At 37.4% G+C, this 19890-nt stretch overlaps 2 protein-coding genes across 2 annotated transcripts; one reads left to right on the top strand and one right to left on the bottom strand.

The window, feature by feature from the left end:
* Positions 1-506: 506 nt before the first annotated feature.
* LOC140036099 (heat stress transcription factor A-7a-like) lies at positions 507-1843 on the bottom strand. Its single transcript, XM_072077365.1, has 3 exons — positions 1604-1843; positions 1322-1333; positions 507-1235 (listed from the first exon to the last, which is right to left on the bottom strand). The coding sequence occupies exons 1-3, from the start codon at positions 1841-1843 to the stop codon at positions 507-509; spliced, it is 981 nt and encodes a 326-aa protein (XP_071933466.1).
* Positions 1844-7142: 5299 nt separating this feature from the next.
* On the top strand, positions 7143-11583 carry LOC140036642 (G-type lectin S-receptor-like serine/threonine-protein kinase At1g61480). Its single transcript, XM_072078864.1, has 7 exons — positions 7143-8441; positions 8521-8631; positions 8833-9116; positions 9206-9416; positions 10323-10560; positions 10725-10875; positions 11050-11583. The coding sequence occupies exons 1-7, from the start codon at positions 7169-7171 to the stop codon at positions 11365-11367; spliced, it is 2586 nt and encodes an 861-aa protein (XP_071934965.1). The 5' UTR covers positions 7143-7168; the 3' UTR covers positions 11368-11583.
* Positions 11584-19890: the final 8307 nt, after the last annotated feature.

The following is a 19890-nucleotide window of genomic DNA, read 5'->3' as shown; positions in this document are numbered from 1 at the left end:
ATCTCTTTACTTCTAATTTATACTTTGAAATATGATTGCTTTCCAAAGTTTGATACTAGAGAATATTCAAATTATATTTTTGTTCTATGGAATAGTAAGAATAAGAGGACAGAGGATTGCGTAGTTATTATACGTATTCAATATGTTCATGCAAGCTAATATATAGCTTTCTTACTTTGTTCCATTTACTTAAACTAGTTAGTTTTACAAACCAGTAAATGTCTCCGAATAAAAGCTGCAAACACAGGTCGAAACAGGGATACCCCAATCTACAAATATCATATGCACACCTTGCAAATAAAAGTAGCCAAAAGAAGCAGAGAATTCTGCTGCATCAACTCTTCTAGCAGCTGCTCTCTCTCCTCTTCTTGATGCTGCACCAAGTGAAACCCTGCAGAACATTGATGAAATTTTGTTTAACGATTCAACAACTTGAAAAGTAAGTCAATTGTGAGACGGAAAATGGAAAGCAAGGCAAGAAGATCACACGATTGCGAAACAAATAATCATGTCCAGAGGTCAACAGCAACTTCATCCTCCACGTCCAAATTAGGCTCCTTGGCATTCACAATCTTGGATACCATCAAATCATCGAATCCCATATCAATCCTCGAGTGTTGCTTCAACAGTTGTTGCTCCGACTCATCCTCGCTAACTGAATCATCTCCCATGAACTTCTTCCATAGTTTCTGATCAGCACTTTTTTTCGATTCTGCCATTGAAGTGTTTGCCTCCTGATCATCTTGGTCCATGCCACAAGCTCCATCATTTGTGGACTTTGTTGTGGTTTTAGAGCTTTGTGGTAGAATCACTCTTCTTCTCTTCATGGTCTGAAGGATTTCAAGTTCTAGTTCTTCCTCCCCACGCTGAATTATCTTCTCAACTAAGGCGGGGCTGAATATTCTGGCTAAGACCTTGATCAATGCTTTTGACTTAGCCTCCATTCTTTTCACATTTTTCTTGAAGGTGGCTATGCTACTCTCAAGTTTCCCCATATGATATTTTGATCTTGTGATGTCTTCCTTCAGTGCATTCATGTGATCCTCGAAAATTTCCAGCTCTGCATCCATTGAAGGCCTCGAAGCCGTTACGTGTTGTTCTCTCCGTCCTCGTCTTTTCCTGATTGTTGGAGCTTCATCATTTCGCCTTCTAATGTTCATTAGCAAATGTTCCTGCCCTCTCTGAAACCATTTATTCTCGTATTCATATTGCCTCAGTCCAATCTTCCTGAATCCCTGTTATGTTTAGAAAGCAAACAATCAGAAATTAGTGGGGGAGGATCCCAATTGCTATTGAATTTGAGTCTCAACGAGGAATTTACTTGACATTCAAACTGCAAACACAAAGCATGAGCAAAAGTAGCAAGCATAAGTACAAGAAAAAGGCATTTACCTGGGTTCATGAGTTGTGATAGACATAACAAATTCTTGTAGAGACTTTCTAATGATGATAAAAAAATTATCTAAAAAATACGATATCCATGCTATGAAAAAGGATTTAATCTAAAAGGTATGCAATAATCTGAAATGCATAAACTCACATAGTTGTTAAGTTGGTAGATGAAGCTTGAGAAATTGCTGTGCTTGAAATATTTTGGTAGAACCTCTGCAGCAAATTTGAGATGGTCCAGGACTATTAGGCTGGTACCTTCAGAATTCCAGGAAATCATGTTGTTTGTCTCTGTATCCTCCACCATTTGAAAGGTCTTCGTCAAGAAGGGGGGCGGAGTGAAACCACGCACTCCTTTCATGAATTCCATCTTCTCTGAGGCCTGCTTGGAGGGTAGCGAAGATGGCCTAACAATCCCACCATTTCCGGCTATGCCTCCACCACGTACTTCCATTGTGTCTTGACGAGTTGTTTTGCATTCCATGAGGTAGTAGTCAAGACTGTTTTAAGTTTAAAAATGTTCAGATGGGCTAAACAAATTGCCCCTGCATGTAGTGGCTGTTCTTAAGTAAAATTCCATCAAAAAGGTTAGTCCCCCTCTGGTGAAATCATGACTCTCAATTCACTATCTTTCAATTACCAACCTTAGCAAGAACGAGTCTAATACTGTTCTATTACTGTCTTATTCACCAAGAATATATTCCTCTTACAACTTATTTCGTAAACAAAGCACAATCTGATTTTTATCTCCATATTTGAGTGGCCTTGATTGTTCACCAATCAAAGTGGGGGGAGGACAACATCATTTTTAAAGCATGTTTCTGGTGTCCTTGTACTTCAAAATGAGTTGTTAATAGAAGCTGCATTAGTGTATTCTAGGCTTATATAGATCAGCAATCTACCTCGTCTATTTTTCTTTCCTTTCCAAGTATCATTCGAAAACAAGCGACTAGGATGTAGCTACGATTTGTGCCATAACCGGCCTTGTTCCTTAACGTGTAACTTTGATGCTGTTACAAGATTGAAGCATTTTGGAATCTGAGGGGAAACAAATTGAAGAAAAGAAAGGAGACATATGGTATGAATTTTGATCCATCTAGTCATTATTTAGTTTTAAGGATGAATTGGTTGTCTTTCTCATAATCCAAGGCATATCGATGGACAATTAAGACAAGGAGGAAGGATGATAAGCGAAACTCCTGTTATTTGTTTTGGCAAATGAGTACAACTTCTGTTAGTGTTACAGAAAAAACTGCGGAAGATTAACAACCATTTCTATATAGGAAAAGAGATAAAATCATTTATCCATTTACAGTGACTAGTAATAGTTCACGTGCTTTGCACGTGGTTATAATATCTTAAAATATATTATTCTTTGGATACTAAAAATTTTTTATGAAATTTTGATCACTAACATCTTAATATAGTATTTTTATATTATTTATTTTTTTAAACTAGTTACTTTTAAAAATTTTATTAAATGAAAAGAGACAGAAAACATTCCAATGTAGTTGACATATCCCTTAGGATTAAATTTGAAATCATGAACCAAACACTTTTTGATTTATAGCTTGAACTCTAACATATCAAATATTATCATGTTTTACCAAAATTATTGTATATTCATGATTCTATTGCATATAAACCACAATCATCACAATTTTTATAAACGAAGAATATAATTAAGTTAGGAAAATAAACATACATGTAATTTGAATTCTTTGTATTATGTCAATTCTATTGCTGTCAATAATGGAGTATAAATGATTCACCATGTAAAGTTTTTTTGGCTTATATATTCTAACAATTGAAAATTTATAGATAGAGATAGTTGGAATTTTTCTATTTTCCTTTTCTTTTATTCATGTTTTTAGCACAATACAATGCGAAACAAAAGCAACAAGTCTACTTTTTTCATATGAGCACAATATTTTTTATTTTAATATTATTTTTTTGATGATCATGGAATTGGAATGAGAATTGTGGCCAATTAATAATTTTAATATTAAGTTTTTGTATATTGCAGTGTTTTAGTTTTTAATTGCCAACTTTTAATCCATAACCGCTATCATTATTATCAATTATTGGAATGCACTAAATCTATCTAATTACAATTGTCACCATAAATGAAATTTAATTAATTTTAAAGTTTTTCATTTCATAACCGCTTCCATTATTCACTAATATTGCAATACAATAAATATATCTAATCATTAGAAAAATAAGGGTATTTTGGACATCACCAAAAACAAATTTGGATATCATTTTGAATATATCATTCTCCATTTTAAATTTACTCTTATTATAATTCTTATTTTATCGTTGGAAATAGTTTCTGACTTGACGGATGGATTTGGTTTGCTCAAACCAATACAAATGAAGCATTACCATATTATTGTAAATAACAATGTTTGTCTTCTCTTGGATATCAGTGATATGGATGTTGTCTTTGATATTATTTGAATTGTATTCTAACTTTTTAATTCATTTGCTATTTACTTTATGTCATTTTATAAATAGTTTTCAAATTTTTTCAGTTTCTCTTGTTTCGATCGGTTGCTATTAATGATAACAGTGATTCGTATGGTGCTATTTCAGATTTCTTTTTTCTAGTTTAATACTGCTATTTCAGTTATAAAGGTGTCATCATTTTTTGTATATTGAATTTCCATTGGATGTAACATGAAAAATTCTTGATATTGGTAAAAAGTACATAATTGTAAAATTTACTCACGATATTTGTATGAAGATATACAGATGAATAAGGATTTTCTTGTCCTTGTTTCTCCATTTTCTAGAGAGTATTTATTTTTTGAAATTGATTTTTTTTTAACAATCTCAACTAATGACTAATGAGAAATTTTTCATACTTCAATCAAAAAATTTTGATATGTATAATAATTTGAGATGGAGTCCAAGGGTAGGTAAATAGTTCTTAATGAGCAATTTTTAATTCTAATTACCTATACTATTAAAATGTAATCAATTGGAGTGTTTTATTTCTTTTAATTAGTGCCATATTAAAATGCAATTATTCGAATTAAAAGACACGAGGGTAATTTAGGGATAACAAAAAATAAGATAAAAAAGTGTTTACACTTGCACTCCCTAGAACCAACATTCATACTTTTTATATAGTAATGATAATGATAGTGATATCGTTGTAACGTGGTTAAACAATCCAATGGAAAAAGAAGAAGAAGAAAGAACTAGCTAATATAGAATTTCAATTAAAAAAATTTTTACTTTGAGTTATAATTATATATTTAGACTGGATAAAGAGACATTCGGAACAAAAAATTTTACATGCAATCGATAATTCTGAAAATGGCTATCAATTACACATGTATGTCCGCTGTCCGCCGCCTGACCGATAATCTTGGCCTCGGCACTGATAAGTCTATACTCCAACAAATACTTCATTTTGAATGAGCAGTGTCTGTTGTTATATCTGGAAATGAAGCAGCAAAAACAAATTTCTTTGTTGAATTTTTGTTGCAGATTTCCTCGAAAATCTGAGTTTGGAGTGATTCTTGGCAGATGATTTCATTAGAGTGCTGCTTCAGTTTTGCATTTGTAGAGGTATCTTTACACGTAAACAAGCATAGCTTTCAAAATTTTATCCTTTGATTACCAGTACATTTTTCTTGCGAACAAATAGTATCATACCATGTGTTGCATCGTAATTTTTACTACCAAATATCAGAACAGGCCAAGCGCTATATGGTATAGTAAATAAGGTGCAGGGTTGGGGATTGATCCTTACTAGTTAATCTGTAGCAAAATATGTTTCATTGGTGACAGGTGCTGTTCAGCAGAAGTGTAATTTTTTCCCCCTACTGGTCTTGTACTTTGGATAGAGTCATAGAGAATGTTCATGCAATAAGTCCTCATCCTAAGTTCTAAACAGACTTCATTTCCGTATCTTTCCATCGGCGCGAATGAGGGCGCATGTCGGATTGATAGTATTGCTTCTACTAACACGATTCCGATTTCGTTGGCTACTTCATTTTGAGCTAGTTTCTGCTTCGAGGAGGCAAAAAAAAAAAAAAAAAGTTTCATCCTGAATGAGGAGCATCATGTTGCCATGCCTGAACTTGAATAAAGGACCTCAATGCTTGCATGTCCAAGGAAGGAAATATTTGACAGTTGAAACACGGGAAAAATACACTTTTCATCTCTAAACTTTGAATTAAGAATACATTTCGTCCTCAAACTTTTAGACACAATACATTTAGGACATGAATTAATAAATTTTGATCACATTTAGTCCAAAAAGGATAAATTGTTCAATTTGGACGGAGAAGATTCAGTTGTCTAACATGTGGCTGCTAAGTAAAAATAATTTCGTAGTCAAAATCAACGGTCACGTGCCAAACACGCGAGTCTTCTCCGTTCAAATTGAACAATTTACTATTTTTGGACTAAATGTTGCCAGAAATTATTTATTCATATACTAAATGTGTTACGCCTAAAAGTTTGGGAATGAAATGTATTTCTAGTCCAAAGTTTAAGGATGAAAAATGGATTTTTTCCGTTGAAACACAACCAAAAAATAAAAAGAAAAAAAAGAAAGAAAGAAAGTAAGTAAAAGTCTTTGCTGGAACTTCTTTTGAAAGATCCTCTAAAATTATGATATTAGTCCGGTGGTGGTGACTCGTATCAAGGCCACAATACTATTATTCTTTCTTTTTAGATCAAGGGGGCAGTAATCTTACAGTATGTAACTTAAAATCCTTCAAAAATCAGGCTTTGTTCAGATAAGAGAAGACGATTGCTGAGGGGAAGGAAAATATTAAACTGTGAGAGCATCATTTTATTTGAAGTGGTTGTGAAACCAAATCATCTGTCCTAGAGGGCAATTGGCAAATAACACTCAGGTTGATCTTTTTGATTTAAACTGCAGTTAAAAGTAGTAATGCGTGGGCAACATTTAGGGATTACGACAGCTGCAAAAGACCTACACCATTGATTACTTGGTAGTTTGATACCTTAAAGTTCGACAAATTAACTAAGAGTATCTTGTGAAATTAGTGTTACATAACCACAAGAACCATCGCAGTCATATTAATGCATATTATAAGAACGTTCTTTTGATTAGTATAATTTTTACAAGGAAACACTTTTTATTCACACTTAAACTTCATCAAGTTGAAGATAGCATTTCAAGTGTAATTTCCCAAGTCCAACTTTAACAGTGCTATAGGAAACATCCCAGTGACTGTCATTTGCGAACCTCAATACACCAACTAATATTGGTCAACTCAGGTATGTTACTTGTAAATTGTCCATTGATGTATTTACCCTTAATTTCTTTGCTTTTCTTTCTTCCATTTTTCTGTCCCTATCATCAGAAAGAATAAACTATGATATGATAAGCTTCTATTCAACCATTTGATACGTGTCCGAACTGTCTGTTTTGGTTGGCACATAAAAGCACTATTTAAAAGGAACCGCCAAGGTTAACATGGCGTATCTGCTTACATTTTCAGGGAAGGATGGTCTGATCTGATGACTGTTGACATAACAAGAAGATTAGGCCAGAAAATGATATTCAATCAACCCACTTTGCAGATGTGCATAGTTGAATTGAAGAGGTTCATTTATTTATCAAGTATATTGACCATTGACTTTTATTTGTTTACGTGGTAGTAAAAAAAGGCCAAGCAGGACAAAGACGAAGAGCCTGGGAAGTGACCTTAAGAATTCATTTGGAGGACACATTTTTTATGCTCTTTTAGCATCAAAGACAGTACAGGGAATAGAGAGCATATAGTATATGGATAAAGCTAGCTTATTGTTGCTTGTGTTTTATAACATCCTCTTCATTTCACCGGTATGTTGTGCATCAAATGACACCATAACTCCATCCCAACCACTCAAAGTGGGACAAACTCTAATCTCAGCTAGGCAAATCTTTGAATTAGGTTTCTTCAGTCCTGGTAATGCAAGTGAATTGTATGTTGGAATCTGGTACAAGTTTGATCCTGGTCGTAGAATTGTTTGGGTTGCAAACAGAGAAAATGCACTCTTGGCGAGTGACCTGGCTTCAAGGCTGATAATCAGCAGCGACGGGAATCTAAAGCTTCTAGATGGGAAGCAAAATACTATCTGGTCAACTAATGCTTCCCTCCACTCTAATAGCACAATTGCAGTGCTTAGAGATGACGGCGATTTCATCCTTAAAGATAATGTTTCAGCAACTCTATGGAAAAGCTTTTATTACCCTTCTGATACAGTTTTACCAAACATGAACGGAATGAAAAACGTCTCAACGTCCTGGGAAAATGAGAATGATCCAGCGCCTGGGAACTTTTTTACTATACTTTCAGATGAAAAACCACCACAATCTTTCACATGTAATGGTACCAAACCATACTGGAGAGCAGGGCCATGGAACGGATGGCAGTTCATTGGAATTCCAGATGCGACTAAGGGGTATGCAAATGGAATGAGTCTGATAACAGATAATCAAACGGGAGCTGCATATATGACTTTCAGCACTTTCAACGAGTCCTATATTTACATTATGGTAATTTTATCAACAGGTATGTTGGAACTACTGCAATGGGAAGGTCAACAAAATCAATGGAACCCGATTTGGGCAGCACCTCAAAATCCATGCGATGTATATGGAACTTGTGGACCCTTCACTGCTTGTAGCATGAGTGGATCTCCAATTTGTGAGTGCTTGAAAGGGTTCTTTCCGCACTCTAATGAGGAATGGAGTAAGGGAAATTGGACAAGTGGATGTTTGCGGCGTACAGAGTTGATGTGCACTAAGAACAGTAGCAACTTAACATCTAAAGCATCTAAACCGGATGGCTTCTGGAAGCTCAGTCAGATGAAATTACCAGATCATTATCTGTATTTGTATGACGTGATTGACCAAGGGGGGTGTAGCCAATGGTGCCTGAGTAACTGCTCTTGCCTAGCATATGCATGTCCAGGTGGCATAGGGTGTATGGTTTGGGTGACAGATCTTGTTGACATTCAGCAATTCTCAGACGGTGGGGAAGATCTATATCTCCGCCTTGCTAATTCAGAGCTAGGTAATCTAGGTCTAGTCTGGACTGTTTCTGCATTATAAAGCTTGCGTGTTCTTCACAATTTGTTTATTGTAATTTTCAGGAGGAAAAAAGCGATACACAGCAACCATCATCAGCGTCCTATCTATATCGGTTGGTTCACTCTTGGGCTTGTTGATATGTTGCATTAAGAGATGGAAAGCAAACAGAAGAGGTAAACATGTTTATCACTGACTGCATAGGACTCAAAATGCGTCTAAACATACTTAAAGTTGTATATTTGATCATTTAGCAGCCATTCAGTATTCAAGATACCCTTACCCTCCCCTTCCATGGAATCTGAGTATTCCATTGCTAATCTCAAGCAAAAGTTAACAAGTGCTGATTTTCCATGTAATTATTGTTAACGTTACAGCACTTAGGCATTCAGACACACATATCCGTGAACAAAAGCCAGAGACAAGTAAATGGTGCATAATGAAGGGCTTCAGGATAAAGTGCATAGTAAAGGGTCTCTTTGTGTCGGAGAGAAGGGGCTCTGTGAGAGATATTTCGCAAGAAGATGTCCAGGAAGGTCCTGCATCAGCAAAGGGATCATCCGAGCTTCCAATTATTGATTTCAATAGGGTAAAGAGAGCTACCAACAACTTCAGTGAAGCTAACAAGCTTGGTGAAGGAGGATTCGGTGCAGTTTATAAGGTAATTAAACTTCTAAACAAGTACCTGCACATTGATATTAGCTTAGGCATGGATAGAACTGATGGATAAATTGTGAACCTGAATTCCAGGGGAAATTAGAAGATGGACAGCTAATAGCCGTGAAAAGGCTTTCAAGTCACTCAGGACAAGGCATGGAGGAGTGCAAGAATGAGGTTATGTTGATATCTAAACTTCAGCACAGAAATCTTGTAAGGCTGTTGGGTTGCTGCATTCAAGGAGAAGAAAAGATAGTCATTCTTGAATACATGAAAAACAAAAGCTTGGACAAATTCCTCTTTGGTAAATATTCTTCTTTAGTACTTCACTGAATTACTAACTCAAATTTTCTTTTAATTAGTTTAGGGTAGTGAGTTCTCAGTAGTTTCCTGTGTATTGTTTGCTACGACGATCAGGACTTTGCTAGATGCATTCCATCAGAGTGATCTGCTTTATGGTTCATAATTATCTCTCATCAGATAGTAGTGTATATGTATAAATATCTTGTAGAACAACTGCTTAATTGGAAAATTGAATCCATCCTTTACTTGCAAGTCCTCAATCCCGTTATGAATAGTCTTTGGTACGTTTTGTGACATCAAACACTTCGTCAATCCTGAAGAGCAACGATGGGTAAATGTCACACCTCAACTTTCAACAACTAGTATTTTAGGGTGGCAAAATTAATGTATTTGACATTTGCACCCCTGAAAATTCTAAATTTTTCTTTACCCTTTCAATTGCCCCAATAATTTTCTCAAATTTCCTTCTTCCGTTATCTTGGTCTATTACCACAGGAAAATAGACAAATTTCAGAGATTTTGAAGTTAAAATTTTACAGGAAAACAGCTTTTCCCATGTCCAAATAATAATAATCTACATTACCTGCTCTCTAACTGGTTTCCTAGATTCATGTGATCTTTTTCATGACTAGAAGAATTCCTGTTTTTTCAATTATTGTGATGATGTCCTTTCAGGTAACCTGACACCATGTGGGGTTTACAAAGATGGAAGCTTGATTTCTGCTTATGTAATGTATATTAATCTAGAACCATTGAATACCAGCTTTAAACTGCAACCAAATTGTCAAAAACAGCAACAATTTACAATATCCTTCTACTTATTATTGAAATTGGACACCACACAGTGTATACTGTGCACTAACCTTTTCCTCTTGTGCACTAAATTGTTTATGTGGATAACGGGCAGACCGAACAAAAAAGTTGAAGCTAGATTGGGTGACACGGTTCAACATACTTCAGGGCATTGCCAGAGGGCTTCTATACCTCCATCGAGATTCTTGTTTGAGAATCATTCACAGAGATTTGAAGGCCAGCAACATTCTCTTGGATGATGACATGAACCCCAAAATCTCCGACTTTGGGCTGGCACGAACATTCCGAGTCACCCAAGAACTAGCTAACACTCTCAGAGTTGTAGGAACTTTGTAAGTGATCAACTGATCTTTTCTAAAGCATGTCTGCCCTGACTCGTGGCCAACCGAAAAGAATATAAAGATAAAGCTAATATCTATTGCATGGAGAAATATGTGCTTAATTATAGGTGAATTTTGTAAACAGTTAATACGTTTGTGTTTCAAATATGATGCAGCGGTTATATGTCTCCAGAATATGCCATGGGAGGCCTCTTTTCAGAAAAATCTGATGTTTATAGCTTCGGAGTTTTGCTGCTAGAGATTATCAGCAGCAAGAAGAACACTGGTTTTGGATATCATGAAAAATATTTGAACCTTCTTGGCTATGTAAGTGGATAAAGCTTTTCTTATTCTCGTGTTAGTTTAATTTCAGGTAGATCAGATAAAATCTGTCTTGTCTAAGAATTAAGATAAAAAGATGAATACTGTGGGAAGCCAAACTATAATTTGGGTACTCGAATCCAATTCTAATCGGCAACTTGCAAATGATTCATTGCTCAGGCGTGGCAATTGTGGAATGAGTGTAAAGCTCCAGAATTGCTGGATCCATCACTGGCGGATTCTTGCACCCCAGCAGAAGTAATGAGATGCATTCAAATTGGACTTCTTTGTGTTCAAGACCATGCTGCAGATCGGCCTACAATGTCAAATGTGGTTCTGATGCTAAGCAGTTCTGAGAGTGAAATGGAACTTCCTCAACCAAGACAACCAACATTTACGTTTCAAAGCTTGCTAGAATCTGAGCATTTTCAATCAGGGGTTTGCACGTTCAATGTTTCCACAAATCAAGTTAGTATTTCAATGGTTGAAGGTCGATGAATAGTCTACTCGAGACACAAGACGTCTGGAACAAGTGAAATTTAGCATGTATCATATGCTATTTGTGAATAAACGTGAAAAAGGTTCAGAATTTAGATAAAAATCCTTAGTTAGTCAGTCTGTAATAGATTTAGCACAATTTTTTTGTGTGTGTGTGTTAATCTGTAGCGGATTTAGCACAATATTGTTCATTGAAAAGTGGTGCTGTTTAGCAAAGTACAACATTTTTCTACCAGTCCTGTCGTTGTAGGTCGGATAGAGAATGCTTATTCATCAAGTCCAGGGAGTAGCAGTGCAGCCGGCCCCAAGTTTTGAAATTTCCTTTTTGCCCCAAAAAAGTTGTTATTACAAATTTTCATTGAGAGTCTTTCCCTTGAAAAAAAAAAAGATTGACAAAATTCTTTCCCCTCTTCCTAGCTTTTGCTTGTGAAAATTTTGAACTTTTTCCTCTCTTTTAATAATTTTTAACATTGAGTTATAATTACTTGACCACTTCTTGTTAACTTCTTTAGTATTGTATATTGTCTTGTTACAGTTTTATCTATTGTGTTAAGAAAAATCTCTTAATAGCTAAATCCTGCACATTTTCAATTACCTGTTTTATTTTAATTTCTATTATTAATCTACCAAAATTCAAATTTAAATACTTGGTTTTACATATATGTGATCTTTTATATGTAAGCAAAAAAACTAATAAAATTGTACAGTAAAGAAATGCTCCTAATCATACAAAACCAACATGTATAGCTAATTAGCGATGTTATTTTTTCACTTCCAATTGTACTTTGAGATATGATTGCTCTTTTTTTTTAAGGTCGATACGATAGTTTCCTATACTATGGAGATATGATTGCTCTATAATGAGATATTTGGATTGGATAAAGTGACATCCGGAACAAAAAAAAAAATTTGTACATGCAATCCATAATTCTCAAAAATGCACTCAAAAACACATGTATGCCTGCCGCCTGACAGATAATCCTGGCTTCGGCACTGGTAATTCCATACTCTAACACATACTTCAATTTGAATGAGCAGTATCTGCTGTCATATCTGGAAATGAAGCAGCAGAAACAAATTTCGTTGTTGATGAAATCCCTGAAACTTTTGAGTTTAGAGTGATTCTTGGCAGATGATTTTCATCCGAGTTCTGCTTCAGCTTTGCATTTGTAGAGGTATCTTTACACGGAAACAAGTGTAGTTTTCAAAACCTATCCTATCATTACCAGTAGAATTTTTCTTTTGAACAAGAACGAATAGTCTCATATCATGTGCTGCATGGTAATTGGTACTATTGAATATCGGAATAGGCCATCCACTTATTTGTAACGAATTCCGCAGCCTCTGCGTAACTAATTTAGGATTCAAGCTCATAGGAGTGTTTCCTTTAGAAAATGAAAGTTTTTATTGGCTAGTGATTCAATATGACTTGGATTCCTTAGATAAGAATGAGAATGCTTGACATGATTGTTTCTGTTAAGAGCATTTGAAGCTAGTTCTGCTGGAAGCGGCATAACCATTTCGCAGCTAGGTTGTACTTCCAAAAAATATTCATGTTTCATCCTGAATGAGCAACATCGTGTTGCTATATCTGAACTCGAATCAAGACCTCCATGCTTGCATCTCCAAGAAAGAAACTAGTTGGCTATTGGAAGTCTGGATCCCATTTTCTGGCGTGTGGAGATCAATAGAAATGACGGTACTCTTGCACAAAGTTCTTTTGATTATAATTTATAATGGGAACGCTTCTAATTTACAATCAGTCTTCATCAAGCAAGAGATTACGTTTCAAGCGTACCCTTCCAGCAGTCGACTTTAATTAAGAATGCTCAAGGAAACATCCCTGTGACTATCATTTGCAAAATTTAAAACACCAAAATAATGATGGTTCTCAACTGAGGTACATGGCTACTGAATTGTCCAGTAATGACCATCAGACGCCAAAAATAAATAAATGGGCTACGTCAGGTCTCCTTTTAACAAGTTGATACCACAATCTAGCTTTATCTACACGTCTACAAACTATTTATCTTGCTTGACACAAAGCATCATTTTAACGGAACCACCTAAGTGAATAAGAAGAGATCTCTGCTAGAATTTTCTGGGGAGGGATTGAGTGATCTCAAGATTATTGACATTAAAAACAGGATTAGGCTGGAAATTGATAATCAGTTAAGCCAGCATGCATGCGCATAGTTGAATAAAAGAGTCAAGTTTATTCATGTATATCGACCGTTGACCTTTCTTATTTATGATGTTGTAGATAAAAGGTCTATAGGCAGAAGAAGAAGGAAAAGAGACCTGAATCCGTTTGGTGGACAAATTCTTGAAGGTCTCTTGGCCTCAGAGAAATTTCTAAAAATATGATGAAATTTAAAAAAATTCTACAAAGGGGGCGTTTTGTGTATGGTTTTCTATCTTGGGGGTCTTCGCATTTGGCAAATGCGAGCTCAAGGAGCTCGCATTTGCTAAATGCGAAGTTGAGATGAATTTTGAGACCACCGAAATTAAAAAAAAAAAAAAAAAGAAGCGTACCTCGCATTTAGCAAATGCGAGGTCATGTATACCTCGCATTACGAATGCGAGGTTAGCAACCACCTAGAAGCTCATTCCCTTCATTCTTTTTGACGTTTGATTAATACGTATTTGGACTTCTTAACTTTAGTAAATATTTAAAAGTCACTACCACTAAATATGTCACAGTTATGATTTCTTGGCTGTAAAGTTGTGTGAATTTCATTTCACTCGACAACAGTAAGACTAACAATAATCCTTTTTTGCATTTAAAATAGCGATTGGTGGATTCAAAAAATTCATGAGTTTTGTAGCTTATTTGGAATTAGTCGGAAAAGGGAGAAAATGTTTGGAAAATTGCAGTTGGTGTAATTAGTGCAGAATTGTGATGATCCGAGCTCGTATCCTATAAAACCCAGAAGGATCCGACCGCGGATCGTTTGAAGCGGAAAAAATTAAAACAGGAGATCCGAGCCCGGATCATTCAAGTTCCAGTTTGATCCGAGACCTCGGATAAACTTCAGCACTTGTGGATCCGAGCCATGTAGGATCCGAGGACTACAAGAACAAATACGACCTCGGATCGGTTCGCGGATAAAGCAGAAACGAGGGTTCGTTTCTGCACTTTTCAAATATTTCTTCCCTCTTCTCACCGAAACCCTACCCCCTTTTCTCCAATCTTCTATTTAATCTATCAAATCTCCAATCCTTCACCATAAACACCTCCCTAACCCTTGTATGATCATAAACCGTAAGCTATTTCACCACAAAACATCATCAAAAGTGGATTTTGATATTCAAAAGGCAATTTTGGGCCGCACGGAATTTGTTTTATTTGTGGGTAAAATTGGACTTGTTTCTCCCTCATTTTTCATCATTATCATCCTCCAGCATCCTCCTTTACATTTGAGGTAACAATTTGCAATTTCTTTTGAGATTTTATAATTCCTATTTTTGCATAATTTTTTAAGTTTTTGAGTAATTGTGATAAAAGCTTATTTGTTGAAATTTCTTGATACAATTGTGTTACATTGTGATAATATATACATTTAGTTATGGTTGTTTACTTAGATTTGAGAAATTTGTTAATATGGTGAGAAATTTTATAATTTTTGTCATGAAAGCACACTAGACTTTTGTTTGCAATTTCTTGTTTTGGTGTATAATTTGCATTTGTTTGCTTGAAATAAGTGCATCTTTATGCAAATTGATGATAAATTGTGGTAAGTATAGTGGGTAGTTATGTATTGGTTTGAAGGAAAGTGCCAAAAGTTGAGAATTGTTTGAATTGAAGATGTTTTTCGTAAGGCATATTTTGACGCTGCGATGAATTGATGGTTGAAGCTTAATGTTATAGCATAGTGTCATTGATAGTCTACTTTACTTTCAAATTTTATTCCAATCTTACAAATGGTTTTAATTGTCAAAGTATTGGAAGTATTTAGCGTATCATGACAACCTTGTTGGTAATATTCATTCTCAATGTGAGAATTGTATTTGTGAGGTCTTAAGTAGATTTTTTGCTTGAATTTTTGGTAAATGTTGGCAGGTAGTTTAGCCCTTTTTCAAGGGGAAACTCTGCCGAAATTTTTTTAAATTCTTATTTAATACGTGCGAGCAAGTTTCTACGATTTCTAATGAAGGTTCATCTTGCTTTTGGTATAGGTATTATGGCTCGCACAAGAAGGTCTAGAGCACCGACACCTCCATCTTCGTCGACAGAGGAACACACACCTTCCTTAAATGAGGAGTCACCTGAAGAGGAATCTCCGTCACCAGAGCCGCCACCTCGCTCTCGCCGGAAGACCGCGTCTACTAGCCGTGACGAGCCACCTTCGGACTACGATACCAGTCGATTCACCTCGCTTGAAAACCAACAATGGTATGAATTCGGCTTAGACAAGGAGATTATCATCGAGAAGCACTTGGCACCGGAAGTGGATGCACACTACCACATCTCCACAGCATTCAAGCGCCTTGGTTGGGAGAACATCTTACAACTTCCCAAGCATTACTACCCAACCTTGGTCCGGGAGTTCTATGCCAATGTGGAAAACAAAGAAACCTACAGTGGCAATCTCATCGTCTCGTGGGTTCGAGGCAAGAGAGTGGCTCTTACTCGGGAAACACTGGGACGCTTCGTCAAACTCAAAGACGAAGGACAAGATATAAAATTGACGAAGGAGTTCAAGGCGCGAGACCCTTGGCAGGTGGGAGAGGCGGTTGGACGCCTCAAGGGCCAGTATAGAGAGAGAGGAACTGCGAAGAAGCTTACAGTTTACGCCGATTCATTCGAGCATAGGTACCACCTAATCTTCTACCTGTTTGCCTTCAATGTGGTACCAAAAAAAAGTGGAAAACGGGAGCTCCGCAATAGTGATCTCTACTTTTTGGACAAGATGATGCATGGTGTGGGTGCGCAGCTGACCGGCATTCCTCTACCCAGCATTATCATCAGTTATATGCGGACTACAGCTCGCATGAGGGCCGGCGAGACCTGCTTCGGGTTTCCAAGACTGCTATCCCTCATTTTTGAGAAGGTCAAGGTTCCTCTTGGAACCGAGCGAGCTATCGTCACTAGGTCTGTCGAGGAGGTTAATACCTCTATACTCAAAGCTTTGGGCATTCCTACGGATTTTGGAGCTGCTCTCATTCGAGACACTGGAGAGGCATCGACTTCCGCCCAGCCTCCTCCGCACACTGAACCACAAGCGGAAACTCGAGAGGCGGGGGCGCAGCAAGCTCTTCCTCCTCCTGTTCCTCGACCACCACCTCCTCTGAGATCAAAATGGCAAGAGCTCCTAAATGCCATTTGCTGTATGGAGGGACGAGTCGTCGAGCGTATCGATCAAACGGAGAGACGGATGACGGAGCGACTAGACAGGCATGATCGCCGTCTTCGGGCGATGGAAGAACACTTCAACATCCGCCGGTCGCCTACTCCGACACCTCATCAGGAGGAGGGCCATATTGGTACCTCACAGGGTCCTCATGGAGCGGAGGAGGCAATAGACCCTCGTTCCGAGCAACATGACGCTCCGTAGCGGCTTGGATCTTTTATTTCTCTATTTTGCTTTTCTTTTGTTAAGACAACCTTTGTAGTTTTCTTATTGGATTATCTTGTCCAACTTATGTAGTTTGGTACCCTTGTTGTTTCATTTTGGACAGAATTGGGATGATTGTGAGGTTTGAAGGGCATCAAATTGCATGACCACTCATTTTGAGGGAAGTTTCAGTGTCTCCTACATGTCTGTACAATGAGGGCATTGTAGATTTTAAGTGTGGGGGAGTGATTACTTTGTCTTAAGGGTGGTTGTGTTTTGAAATGTATAATTGCAGTTGTGTATGGTTAAAAATGTTGGAATTTGTCTCTGAAATGTTGTCATGAGATTAATTTCCGTGAAATTGAGGTTGTTGTTCGGGAGTTTTCATCCATTGTTATTTAGATTACTCTGTCAAAATGTGATCTTCCAGGCAAAAGTTTTCCAATATTTCAAATCAATGGCCAAAATGTTCCATGCTTAAGTGTCTATTTCTTCCATTGGATAAAATGTTATATGTTTTTTGGGAAGGTTTAGTCCTCATTTTGCTTGGAATGAACCATTATGCAATTAGGATTTTTAGTTTTTAGGAAGTATATTCGGTTAAATAAGAAAAATTACCTCGCTTGGAAATTTGCATGCTTAATGATATTTGTCATTTTCACTTCATTTCGTTAGTAAGTGCTTGATATAGTCACGATAAGGCCAAATTGCAACAAAATTATGCTTAAATGACAAAAGAAATTGATGCCTAAATTAAAGAATAATATTATTACTTTTCTGCTCCAATGAATCAAGTACTGGGTAACAAGGGGGCTGCCATTTACAAATGTCGACATTCGCTTATATAAGGGTTCAAAACGAATTCAAATTAGTGGATTAATGCGTTAATTTACTTAACACTCTGAAGGTTATTGAAGTATGAAATTCATGCACGAACTGAAAGAAATGTAAGGGCTAATTAAGAGGATAAACTGCACACCAGATTGGGAGCAAAATTGTACAAATATAGGAAAGCCGTAAAAAATAAAGCGTGGGAGTTGCTGCACACGGATCCGAGGCACGGATCCGTGTTAACAAAATTGATCCGAGGCCTCGGCTGTACTTCTGGAGTAAGAGATCCGAGGTCATCGTACATCCGACGTCGGATCAACGATGGAAAGTCCACGGATCACTTGGATCCGAGCACGGATCCATATTAACAAGATCGATCTGAGGCCTCATCTGTACTCCTGGCGTAAGTGATTTTGAGGTCTTTAGGATCCGTCCTCGGATCTAAATGGAAAGTCCTCGGATCATATAGATCCGAGCTCGTATCCATTATCACTAGACAGATCCGAGGCGCGGATCTGTCTCTTTCCTCAGGTCAATAGGCAGAGCCGTTTTGCTACATCTTTCTCACAGGTTTTACAGCTATTTTTCAGAGCTTCACCTTCAATTGGCTAACTTCGCTTTTACCTTTGTTCACCTTCCTTTCAAGTAGTTAGTTAAAGCGCATGTTATCATATTTAAATTTCAAATCATCACATTTCCTGATTGCAATGTGTTATTTACAATTCCATTCCAATTGTGACTTCCGTATGATTAATATTAAATTTTTTAAAAAAAAAAATTTGACAAAGTCTCCCCTTAAAAGTGGACAAAACTCCCTGCCAGCAAACCCAAAATGCACAACATTTAATCCAACCAATATTTCCAGCAATGTGTCCAAATATTTTACATACCAAAACTACTATTCGCCAAACTAAAGAATATAAACAAAAAGAGAAGCAAACAACAACTACAGAATTAAAGTGGAGCATATCAATGATGTCCAAGTCTTCCATGACTGCCACATCCTCTGGGTTTGCGCACTCTCTGTGTTCGACGTGGCTGGACTGGGATCGCAACATCGACCTGAGTAATCTGTGACTCAAGTCTAGCATCAATAGCTTGAAAACTTGGGCCTTCATCTGTACCTCCTACATGTTGTTCACCACTTGCAAGATGTAAGTCTGTTAGGGGCGTAAACTCCGCCATAGGCACTGGCGACCTAGGATGGCCAATGGACCTAGGGATGCCCTGATGCTCGGTAGCCTGTGACCCTCCATCACATCCAGTTTGGACGGTGGGGTCTGGTGACCGGAGTCTACGACGGCGTCCACCACCATGCTGACCTCCGTGAACATTCCTAGGAGCTCTTTCAACGCGACGGGGGTCTGCTGGTTGCGGAATTTGCTGGGGTACTCGTGGAGGGCGAAATGCAAGTCGGGATGACTCCCCTACAGTTTCCAATGTCATGGATGCAAAGTCCTTCATTGCATTAAAATAATTCGTGTGCTGTTCGTCACTCTGTGCGAGACAGGTCTCAGCCATGTAATATACTTGAGACATAGCATCCATCTGGAGATATAATGCTGGGATGAGTCGGCTAGAATAGAGTTAAATCTTAACAACTTGGGGTTTGTTTGAAGGATCTCTTTCAGTAATTGTAAGGAAAACTTACTAGATATTGTGCTCTAGCGCTATCACCCTGAAAGCCCTCCGGATAAACGGGATGCCTAGTAGGATTTGAAATATATAGCACTGTCCGCTCGCGATACCATTGACGATACTCATCGGACGGATAGGTAGGATCTTCAGTTACAGCACCGTCCTCCACATGCATAGGCCGATCAGTCCACACATCAATATATGCTGCATGTCTAGTTATCCAGTCTTGATTCCCCTTGCCACGACGATCAAGAGAATGCAGTGCCTGTTGATTATCGGTCAATCTTAGATCAGGCACGGGCTGATGATATCCGAACTGTCTCATAACTCGATTCGGAAGATGTGGCTCGACAACTTCCCAACATATGAGATACGTGGCAGATCTCCAAATGCCGCGTCCTGCAGTACAATATGCAGGCAGAGATGCGAGAATATCGTCCGAGTACGGCTGCCATATAAACTGCAAAGCCAATACTTATTCCATTTCGCCATACAT

The sequence above is a fragment of the Coffea arabica genome, chromosome 2e (assembly GCF_036785885.1).
Source record: "Coffea arabica cultivar ET-39 chromosome 2e, Coffea Arabica ET-39 HiFi, whole genome shotgun sequence".
Classification (NCBI taxonomy): domain Eukaryota; kingdom Viridiplantae; phylum Streptophyta; class Magnoliopsida; order Gentianales; family Rubiaceae; genus Coffea; species Coffea arabica.
Note: the sequence above shows the minus strand (reverse complement) of the source record. Positions and strands in the feature narration are given on the sequence as shown.

Bases quoted from the DNA above. Each gene is read 5' to 3' on its own strand.
- LOC140036099 (XM_072077365.1), bottom strand. From the start codon at position 1,843: ATGGAAGTACGTGGTGGAGGCATAGCCGGAAATGGTGGGATTGTTAGG.
- LOC140036642 (XM_072078864.1), top strand. From the start codon at position 7,169: ATGGATAAAGCTAGCTTATTGTTGCTTGTGTTTTATAACATCCTCTTC. The intron at 8,442-8,520 runs GTAATCTAGGTC...TGTAATTTTCAG, and splicing joins CCTTGCTAATTCAGAGCTAG to GAGGAAAAAAGCGATACACA. The intron at 10,876-11,049 runs GTAAGTGGATAA...TTCATTGCTCAG, and splicing joins ATTTGAACCTTCTTGGCTAT to GCGTGGCAATTGTGGAATGA.